Here is a 12,205-nt window from a genome sequence, read left to right on the forward strand (position 1 = left end):
GCCAACAATTGTATTGAAAAAAATAAAAGAGATGGACATCTTTATACATTACTAATCTTTGCCTCCCATAGCACAGGCAGGTCTCTTGTTCATTTTTTTCATGGAGTCTTTTCCTACTAAAATTGCTAGGTTTCACAAGACGAACAACGCGCAGATCTCTCTCTCTCTCTCTCTCTCACTCTATCACCTACTCTAGCTTTTTCTCCAGCTTTGTGTGTAGGTAGCATTTTTGTGAAAAGTACACTGCAGCCCAGCACTATGGTCCTTGCAGCTATTAAATGATGTGAGCATTATGAGTTGTGTGACGAAGGAAAAATTTTCACTTTACATACACACAAGGACATTGATGACCTAATACTTCGTTGACTTTATCTCTGTTAAAAGTGTCGGTGAAATTATAATTTAATTTATTATATTATATAAGTGATTAGATATTTACATATTAAAATGACTAATTAAATTAAAGTTATAATTTAATCACTTATATTTATCCTTTTATATTTATACTTTTCTGATGTGAGATTTATAATCTCAACACTCCCCCTTCAAATACAACCACATAGTTGTAACTTGACAATTAATTTATATTTTTAATCAAATACGAACCCAATTAAATAGTCTTGTAGACAGTTGAAACCCACAATTCAGTTCAACCTCTAATATCATATTAAATTTAGAGAGAGTATTGGATAAATTATAATTTAATTCATTTTAATTTGGACTTAGATAAGTAATTAAATTACTTTACACATTAAAATAACTAATCAAGTTAATGTTATAATCTGACTACTCATATATTGCTCTTTTTACTTCGTATTCTTTCGATGTGAGATTCCAACACTCCCCTCTCAAGTGCAACCACATTGTTGTCTCTTAACGATTAGTTTATATTTTTATTTTTAACCCAATACGGATTCAATTATACAGCCTTATGGCGGTTGAAACTTACAACTCAGTCAAAGTTATGATACCATGTTAAATTTAGAAAGAGTGTTGGGCAAATTACAATTTAATTCATTTTAATTTGGGTTTATATAAGTAATTAGATTATTTTATATATTAAAATAACTAGCCAAGTTAATGTTCTAATCTGACTACTTATATATTGTTTTTTTACTTCATATTCTTTCAACGTTGGATTCCAAAAATCTCATCATCTTAAAGATAACTGAAATTACTTAATTTGCCCCACCACTCAATGGATGTCCTTGTTGTGTGGCATTGATGCGCCATAGTGTTTTCAACATCATCATTAGTTATAGAAACCTGGAAGCAGTTAATGTCATTACATGTAATCCCATGTACCAGGAGCAGATGATTATAGCAGTATCTTCATTCCACTTCTGATCCTTGGGATTGGGGGGCTAAGGAAGAGCTAGCGGAGACATTTCGTCGATGATAAAATATATAAAGCCGATCGAACAAGGTTACAAGTTCATCACAAGAAACGAAAAATCATGTCCATTACTTGTGAGGAAATCTATCTTTCAGCTAAAGTTAAACGGTAGATGGTCTGCCATTAATCGAACTAAAAATGGGATGTGATGCATGTCTGATGTAACCAACGCCAAGTAGTTAGCACAAGCCTTTCTTCTTATTTAAACTTGATTAGAGTTGCAACTTTCTTATTTTTGCAGTTTCTGAACTTCTTTCATTTGCTTAACTTGTAATTTAAAATTGTTGACTCTATGATCATCTTCTTCAATACTAACAAAATTAAACAACATAATAAAACTAACCATAAAAAGTCACACAAGATAAGACCACCCCTCGCTATCTATAACCTTAATTAACACAGTTTATTAAAGCACACATCAATATAACATCATCGTCTAGGGAATTAGTTAACCTTTTTCCTAAGCAAAAAAAACAACTACTTATATAATTTGGGAGAAAAAAAAAAGAATGTTGATTTAGTATGCTTAATTTCACAATAACCTTGGTAATTGGAGAGAGAAAGAGAGAGAGAGAGAGAGAGAAAGATGCTATAAGTACTTGACTTGAGAATTAAGTTATATATATATATATATATATATATATATATATATATATATATATATATATATATATATAATGTAGGGTACATCAGTATAGGCGAATTTACTGGCATGGAAATATTTTTAGGTGAGGAACATGTCAAAAGAGCCTACACATATATTTAAGAAACCTCAGCAAGCATTACTCTCTGAAGAGCCTGAACTAGTAACATTTAGGTTTTCCGTAAGAGTTGCACTTACCATCTTATGCATATTTCAGGATACAAATGCACTGTACCAAAATGAATCTATACACAACACCTAAAACCCACGCTAGACCACCCATGTCTAGCTAGCTAGTTTAGGCATTCCAGCTGCAGCTTGAAGGAAGATTATTGACATTATTATTATTAGGGTTTGCACCAAATTGAACACTTGAGAATGCTGATAGTGATGAGGATGATGAAGATGATGGCAGTGATGACATGATTGCATCAATGTATTCCATCTGATTTGTAGGCACTTCATGTGGATTATAAGACCCTGAAGGAAAACATGGAAGTCTAGCAACTGGATCAATTAGTACTTCTTGTAAGGCAGCAGACGATGATGACGATGATTGGATATTGCAGCAAACACTTCCTTCAATGATCTCAGACAGCTTTGGCATCATAGGCAACATGCCTTGATTCTCATAATTAGGCATTATTGCAATAGCTTGGTCCTGACTAAATTTGTGATCTCCAGTATAATGTGGACCTGTGCCATTGCTCAAAATTTGATCTTCTTGATGACTTGGATCAAGGTGCTGAGGTGGATAAGGCAATGCCCACATTGGATCTAAGGAAGATGAACTATTATTTAGTGGTGATGGGATTATTGAGGGCGTGAAATTATCTAAATCAAGATTGTAATTATTGGATTGGTTGAATTTGACATCTCCTTGGCCAAAACTTTGCAGCATTGAAGCTGGGGAAGGAAGGTAGTGCTGGTCTTGTTGAGCAGTACTGAGGATGAGATTAGGGTTTCCAGTGAGAGAGAAGAAAGCTTCCTCAGAACCACCACTTGGGTTGTGAACATCAGCGAAGGTGGCTAAACCAGGAACATCATGACAGATAAGCTTCTTCTTTATGCTTGAATTCCAGAAGTTCTTCACTTCATTATCTGTTCTTCCTGGTAGATGCTTAGCTATCTGTGCCCATCTGTCAGCAAACGCATCTTCATTGGAATATATATTACAAGAATATGTAAATTATTACAAAAACTAATATCAATAAGATAAGTTTTATATAGCTAATGACAATTAATTATTTAATTAATGATTTTACCTGTTGCCTAAAATACTATGGAGTTCAACAATGAGAGCTGCTTCTTGAGGAGAGAAGCTTCCACGTTTTAGGTCAGGTCGAAGATAATTTATCCATCTTAATCTGCAGCTCTTTCCACATCTCTGCAACCCTGCATCAAAGAATTAATAAGGAAGAAGAAGAGGAAGAAGAAGAAGAAGAAGAAGCAGGAGGAGGAGGAGGAATTAAATCAAATACCGTGGAATTTGAACCCCATAAGTAAAAGTAGAGTGGAAAAATTAGGCAAATAATATAAATAAATGCAAGATATGATTAGCCTGCAAGGCTAGAAGGGATAGAATCTAGTAATTAAATTATTGAAATTAAAAAATAGGAAGGAAATCGATCTAGAAATTAAATGGACCTATATATTAAATTCAAATCATCAAGAAATGACCTGCATATCTCTCTCTGCATGTGTGTGTGTGTGTAACAGAGAAAGAGAAATAATTAATTAATACCAGCATGTTTAGGAATTGAGCTCCAGCAACCATGGCCATAGCTTGAAATGTAGTTGATGAGTTTCTCATCTTCTTCTGGTGACCACAGTCCTCTCTTAACTTTCTGTTTGTTGCAGCATGAGTGATGACCCATCACTCTCCCTCCTTCTCTCTCTCTCTCTCTCTCTCTCTCTCTCTCTGAAATGAGTATTACAGCCACTGCCAGACGAAAATCAGTATTGGGTATTGTTTATATAAAAGTGAAAAGAGCTGGAGATGGAAAAAGCAGTACACATAGAGAAAAGGGTTCTAGCTTCTTTCTCTCCCCTACCTAACCAACACACATAACAGTAGAAGCCCTGAGGATTACATAATAATAATAAAAAAATGGAGGAAATGATGAAAATGGTGATGATACGATCAATATGAGTGAGAGTAGTACAGCAGTGAGAGAGAATTTAATGTGAGGAGCTGTACCATTGTGCCCCCAATTAGGGTTTGCGGGCAAAAGGCTAAAAGCTGCAGAATCATATACTGGGAGACTTGGATGGCTTATAATGGGATCCTCCCTTTGCTCTTTCAGGGAGGATTGGGCTTCCACTCTCCACGTGTCATTCATGCAAAGATCGTGGGTCCCTTTTTGTCTTCCTTGGTCCCACATTGGACTTATCGTCGCAATTTTTATATAATCATCATCAACTCAAGAGTTGGATTCAAAAATTATATACATGACCTCAATTAATTTGCATATCTATAGCTCCATGCATAGCCATGGTTCAATTCAATTTTATATATGCATGAAAAGTAATCTCATCTGAAGGTTCACATTCCATCAAACTGTTTATTTAGAATGATTTTTGGCTCATGATCGAGATTCAATCAGTGAACAAATTGGTTGATGAACCCTAGACCCTTTCTGTGGATTATATATTATGCTTTGCTTAATTAAATTCTCACATAATAATATTTGCAATTGACAGGACGTGAATTACCCCACTATATACAACTTAATTTCAAGAATAAATATATTTTCAATTTACATAAAATATTAATTCTATTAATATGTATTGTTATATTGGGTTTTTTTATATAGAAAAACATCACTTTCTACCTACTGATTGATTTAACAATTTAGAGAAAGTGAAGAACTTAGAAGGAAAAAGAAAAAACAATTAAGTAAGAAGAAATTATGCAACAGAATAAAGAAATTGATTTTACTAATGGGCCTGGTTACAGCTGGGATTCCTTTGAAATGATGGAAATAATTAGAGGAATAATATAATATAATTGGAGATGAAAGGTGTGTGGGATTAAAAGATTGGACTAGAGGTAGGTCACATAGTTGCATAAAGAGGGAGACATATATGTAGAAAAAGTAATTATGAGAGGATGCTTTTCTGCTAGAAATTTCATAATTTAGGCACTGATTTATCATCATAGATTTTTATCTTGACAATTAATTTTATCAATTTTAGAAGGATTTAGCACAAAGTTTCTTTTATATTATTAATCATTATTATTTATTTGTTTTCACTTGAAAGTCAAAAGGATTATGGTTCATTTATTTTTATTTTTTCTTTAAAAAAATTGATAGAATAAAATTTCAAAGATGTAAAATTAGTGATATACTTTTATATATTGAACTAAAAGTATGTCTATATTAACTTATGAACTGGTTTGATCAACTTATAAACTCTAAAAATAAATTGACATGTTTATTTATAATAATTTTTAGATTTATAAATTGAACTTATTAATTAAAAAAATTTTAAATTTTTATTTTAATACTTATAAGTTCTGTACTTATAAGTTAGTTAATCAAATACTTTACTATAGTATAATTTGATTAAATACTTTATTATATTATCCTCGTTTAATTTTTAAAATTTCATTATAAATTTTATTTAATATTATTTTTATTATTTTAATAATAAATTTACTTATAATTTATTTTTTATTATATATATCAACTATTTATTAATCACTTATAAATACTTTAATAAACACATAACTACTTAAAATTTTAAACAATTATTTAACTTAAAAATATATTAGATATTTATAAGTTGATTTTCATTAAATAAGTGTCCAAATCAGAATATCTTATTCAATTAACCTACTATTATAGACTAAAACATTCAATAATTGTATTATTAACGTTCTATTTTTTATGAAGTTCTATTATCTTGTTCATTTTCTTATTTACTATCTCTTTTTCTTTCAATAATTCAAGTATTTTTTTTAAAATATTCAATATTTTAAAATTTTAAAATATATATTTAAATATTTAATTATTAATTCAATAAAACATACTGTCTGAAATGACCGAAAATCAAACAATCAAGTCAAGCAGACTATCCGACGCCAGAAGCTCCTTTTGATCTTGTTTTTTAATCTTTGTGCAGGTATCTCGTGTCCCCTGGAAAAGGAAGATCATAATTAGTATTATTAATTACATATTGATTACGTATTAAAATAAATAAAATTTTCCAAATTAATTTCATTTTGTACACAATATATTCACTTTCTATTAAAATAAAATATTTACTTAGAAATTGAATTTTCAAAAAAAAAAATAAATTTATGATGAATTATGATCAATCATTACAACTTTTTTATTTTATTATTTTTAACACATTTAACTCCAATTAAGGTGAAATTTAAATATTTAATTATATATTACAGTAATTTTTTTTACACCATTATTACATGTAATAATAATAATAATAATAATAATAATAATAATAATTAACAGTAAAAATGTTGTAATGATATTAATTTTATTATAATAAATTAATATATAATATCAGTATAAATAATTACTATTAATAATACATAAAAAAATGATATTAATTATTATTTTTATAATTTTATTAATAAATTTTTTACAATAATAATTATTGATATTAATAATTTTTTATTATAATTATAATTTTATTATAAAATACTTATAATTATAATTTTATAATAATTCATATACTGTGACATAAATTTATAACACACTTTTACAGTAAATTTATGGTTAAATCAAACATTTATTTTTATAGTAAAATCTCATTGACATTCCACCTAATTAGTATATATCTATGAAACCTTAAATATTGTAAACTAACTATCTATATTTTTCTCTTCTTGAAGAAACTTGGAGGTTAGGATTGAGTGTCGCTAATATAGGTTTTACTGAGTTCAAATTATTAATTTCTCTGTGCATCATTATATATAATTAATTCATTACTCTCTCATGCACTTTCCAATAAAGGAAGGCTCCAAGCACTTGACTCATTTGATTGATTGTTTTTGTAATGCTGTTGTCTTCTTGCAATAATGTCAATATATATAGAGGAATTAAAGCAGATTTCTCTTTAATTTTACGCTTTTTCACTGGAGGATTAATTAGATATCTTAGTTAATTGGCAACTTATATGCATGCCTATTTTCCAATCAAATATGAAACCCCACCATCTTGAATTTCCTAGCCATTCTTTAAGTGGGTATATTTATAAACCAAATTGAGTAATATTAAAAAATAATATTTGAAGAATTTAGTAAGAATAATATATATTAAATGTAAAAATCTTTAATTTTAGATTTCTCCATATAATGTTAGGTTTTGGTAAGTGAAGAATACCTAAATGGATAAATATTCCAAAATTTTTCTTTTTCTTTCCTTCTTGTACTCAGTGTCTAAATGTAGTTGAAAATGATATAACTTGTTCTAATTAACTAACCTATTTTGGACCAACTTATTTTTTCCTCCATCTACTTGTGCAGCTGCTGGATAAAGAGTACAGTAGCATAATGAATCTATCTAGCTTCTTGGCTTTTGCTTCTACAACCTACTTTAATTGCACCTTTTAATTACCTGTTAATTAAAATTTATAGTTAAAAATAGCAATGTCACGTTTGTGTTTTGGTGCTCACAATTCCAAATGCCATACATACCCCATATATGAAACATTAATAAAAGAATAAATTTTGATTTTGAGGCCATTGGATTAGTAGTTCAATGAGAGTAATTTTACAATGAAACTGTGATTTCATGTAAACAGGTTACAGAAAATGGCATGCCGCTATAAAATTACAGTTATTAAAATCAATTAAAAAAAATAACTACATAATGATTACACTTTTTGTGAGATCTACTTATATACATGCCTATAATTTTAATTGAATTGTCATTACATATAAACTATTCTATATTAAATCACAGAGGTATTATATATTTTTACATAATATAGGAGATTAGGGATTCAAATTTTGAAAATCTTATTCCCTTTAACAATATCTAAAGTATCAAAAGAAAAATTAAATGATTAAAATTTTATACAAATATGATAAGTCAGTATTCACACAAACTTGAGAGAATCTCAATCCCTTTTTTTTTTAATTCATATTTAAGTATATCCTTGAAATAATTTGTATATCAAGATTTTTTTTTAATAGGGAGATTGAGGGAGTTGAAACTTTAACTTGACAACTACGATATGCCTTCAGCCGCTAAATCAAGTCAGGATAAGGTTGCATATGTCAAGATTAATTGTTCTTTTTCAGGCAATATTAAAGATTTCACTCTTTCATATGACCATATTGATTTTAGGCATTCGAAATTAATATTATTACTGCAATGTTTTTCTGCAATAGAAGCTCCTGACTTAATCGTATTGGGTTAAAATTTGAAATCCGAGTTTAAGTGAGAAAAAATATTATAAATATTATCGAGTTTACTTTGATGAAAGTTGAGGTGAGAACAATAGAAAGGGTGGCTCATTATAATGATTCAAACTAAAAATGAAAGTTACTGCAGAGCTAACAATTAATTAAGGATCGTGCTAAACATGTTTCACAAGAAGGTATAGACAAAGAAATTGATTAAAGGGGGTAAGGATTGATACAAATTAAGAGTAGAGAATCTCTTCACTTTATATATAATTAACCTTTTTGCATAATCATCAAAAAAGCAATTAGGAACAAGTAAGCTGTTTTGCATTCTCTTTAGTGATTCCTTGTCAATAAAGTTGATGATTATTTTTATTTTATTTTATTTTTTACTTTTCTTTCTTTCTTTCTTTTCATTCTAGGTAGGATTTGCTCAAGTCGATTGTAATGATTAATTGTACTTTTTTATTTTGATCCTCTTGATTTTAACACTAATTATTTGAATTTATCATTAATTAATATAATTTTGATTATTTGGGGGTTGAAAAGTCCAATTCACCCTTAAAAGTTAGCTAAAGGAGGAGGGGTGGTCAAGGCTATATAAGGGCACATTATTCCTATCCCAAACTAATGTGGGATCTTAACATATCCCCCCTCACGATTAGAACTAAATATCTGGAGTGTGAAACATTTATAGGAGGCCCAAACATTGGTTAGAGAAACTCTAATATCATCTTAAGAAAAATGGATCAGGCCTAACTCATATTCAAAAGCTAACTCAAGGGAGAGGAGTGTCTAAAGCAATATAAAAAACACATTTTCTTTGTCCCAAAACAATATAAGATCTTAACATTAATTATGATGGAATTCATGTTAAGTTCTGCCAGAGAAACAGAAGATTATTCTTACCAAGGGGAAAGCATGGGTTAAGTGCTAGGTTAATTACAATTTTTTTTTTCTTTTTGTTGTTGCTTGTGAAAGCAAAAGTGGGGATGTGGGAATGCTTGTGATGAAAGAAAAAGAAGGAGAAATAAGATTCTTGTTCATTGTTTGCACATGCAACAATTAATAAGAGCAGAGAGTATTGCTTTATTTGTTGAGCAATCATAGACAATAGCTGTGGCTGATTTTTGTTTTTTCCATACTTGTTCAGGAATCATAACAAGTACTTCAAACTATGTCGATGGCTATGTAATTCTTTGTCCTCTTTTCACACCGGCGATTGGTTTTGGTATCCGTCCTTTTCATTCAAATTTTGGTGAGGGAATATTTTTTTCCTTATATATATATATATATTCTAAAGTCACAGAAGAAAATTTAACCACCCCCTCGCCACCTTTTTTTTGTTTGCATGTTGATTTTGTCTTAGGAATCATTAATTTCTCATCTAATTAAGATGAATACTTCCTCCACTTACTTTTATATGTTATTTTTTAGAATTTATTTTGTCTAAAATTGTTTATTATTTTAAAAAATTAAAGAGTATTAATTAATTTTTTTTTAATTTTATCCTTGTTCTGCTAAATATAATAATTATTTCTACAATTTTTTAAAACTCATCTTATTATCTCTTTCACTCTCTCTTAATTAGTAAGATAAATGATATTTTAGTCAAATTAATGAGTATTTTATTATAATTTTAGTGTTTTAATTATTTCCTTAATTAACATATAAAAATCTTAAAAGACAAATAAAAGTGAACAAATAAAGTAATTACTAAGACTATTGAGAAATTCTTATTTACACTTAGTCTATTATAAATTTAATACATATTATATATAGTGAGGCCCGAAATCCACATGTTTATATTTGAGATATACAATGGACAAAGTCTAAGTAAACTTTTCCATTCTATATATTCCAGTATTCCATCTCTCTTCGTTAGAGGATGATATTGAAGTTGCATGGAAGAACAGGTTAATTATTTGTATCCTTAGACATAGGTACTATTAATTGGAGACCCATTGACGTGCAAAAATAAATTAAGTTCAAAATCTTAAGAATTACATAAACAATTCAATTATTTTACTCATTAATTTCTCCTTTTGATTCACTAGAAAAATAGAATCTTAAAAAAAAAAGATAAAAATAGGCTGCTTCGATCTCTTAATTTAGACTAAATTATTTAGATCCTATAGTTTATTCATAATTCAAAATGATGACAATTTATCTTAAATTCCAAAATAATAGTTATTATTAGAGACAATTATTTTAGAAACCTATTATGAATCTAGCAAAACTACACTCCAAGATTAAATTAATAATTGGAATGGGAAAGCTCAAGTCCATTTAAATCCCAAATCACAATCCCATGCATATTTTCAATGTGAATATTCCCTTGTAGTTACTCCCACCAACATTGATCCGACTGAGTATTTGACTCGACATATTTTTATTTGAGTAATTAGTAAGCATGTTTAATAAACTTTAACAAATGTAATGTTGCACTCGTTAGTGTGACATAATCTGTGTGTATAAGGTTCCATCTAATCTCAATATGAGATTGGACTTCTAATAATTTAACACTTCTCAAAGAGTGATGCCAACTATTAAATTTTAAAGTTTATTTTGATGAATTTTTAATATTAGACTTTTCAGTTTCAGAATTATAAAATTATTCTTGAAATTGAAATTTCTGAAATGCTCTAACCATTGTCAAAATTTGATACAAAGTTTATTTGATAAGTTTTAGGAAAAAAATTTAGAAAATTTCTTGATCTCATCCATTTTTCATTTTGTTTTCTTTTATAAGAAATTTTAATAAATAATAAAACATAGAAAGAAAGTAGGTGTGTGTTGGTGATGAGGTTTGGACAAAAGATCTATGTTTAATGATACAAATTGTCAACCACTAGGCTAGAAGCTCTCTAGGTCAATTTTTCTTTTAGTTAATTTTTTTTTTAATTTCTTTAACCAAATTGGTCTTGTATTATTTCAAAAACTTTTTCTTTAATTTGCAATTATTTATAACTAAATCTCAAAATTTTAGGTGTAATTATGTGGGTAAGAAATTTTTTAAGGTACATCGACTACTATTTGAGTCTTAAAGCATAAAAAAAATATAAATTATAAAATATATTTAGTGTATTAAAAAATAGTGTATTAAATATTTATAAAAAATCAATTAGGCCATGAATTTAGGAAATGAAATCCACTCATTTGTAAGTGGAGATATATACACTATGTGCACCTAATAAATAAATATATATAAGCCAATCAGGGGTAATTTAATTAATTTTCCTTTACATTTAAGGTGTAGGAGTGGGGAAGACTTAAATTCGAGTCTCCCTATTACCTATCTAAGATAATTTAGTTTTACAATAAGAAGATAGATGACTATCTTTCGTTATTTAACTTATTAATTATTACTCAGTCAACAAAATCTTTATTGAATTAAAAAAAAAATGCATATGCACTCATATAACCCAAGCCAAAAGGCCTCATGAAAGATGAGATGAGGTTACTTTCCCTTTTGACTATGATTAAGATTTAAATTCAAACTTAAAATTTTACCATTTTAAATACGATATTATATCTCACTTAATAAAAATTACTTGTATATTTAGTATTTAGATATACCATCAACAAGGAGATTGGATGATTCAATTCAAGGAAGCTCTTTTTTTTTCCGGTTCTTTTAATTTCCAAAGTGAGTGACATCTATATTCATATCATCTAGCTAGCTAGCACTCAAAGTCCTTTTGAAAAAAAATAATAGAAAGAAAGGAGATGAAAACTTTTTAAGCTATAAAAGGAAAAAAAAAATACCCACATAGCCCTTCCTTCT

The 12,205-nt window shown here is 28.5% G+C and overlaps 1 protein-coding gene across 1 annotated transcript; it reads right to left on the reverse strand.

Moving 5' to 3' along the window:
- Window positions 1-2,178: 2,178 nt before the first annotated feature.
- LOC110634057 (transcription factor MYB26) lies at window positions 2,179-4,284 on the reverse strand. Its single transcript, XM_058150708.1, has 3 exons — window positions 3,784-4,284; window positions 3,305-3,434; window positions 2,179-3,178 (listed from the first exon to the last, which is right to left on the reverse strand). Exons 1-3 carry the CDS (start codon window positions 3,914-3,916, stop codon window positions 2,338-2,340), a joined length of 1,104 nt encoding a protein of 367 aa, XP_058006691.1. The 5' UTR covers window positions 3,917-4,284; the 3' UTR covers window positions 2,179-2,337.
- Between the last annotated feature and the right edge of the window lie 7,921 nt (window positions 4,285-12,205).

The sequence above is a fragment of the Hevea brasiliensis genome, chromosome 1 (assembly GCF_030052815.1).
Source record: "Hevea brasiliensis isolate MT/VB/25A 57/8 chromosome 1, ASM3005281v1, whole genome shotgun sequence".
Lineage (NCBI taxonomy): Eukaryota > Viridiplantae > Streptophyta > Magnoliopsida > Malpighiales > Euphorbiaceae > Hevea > Hevea brasiliensis.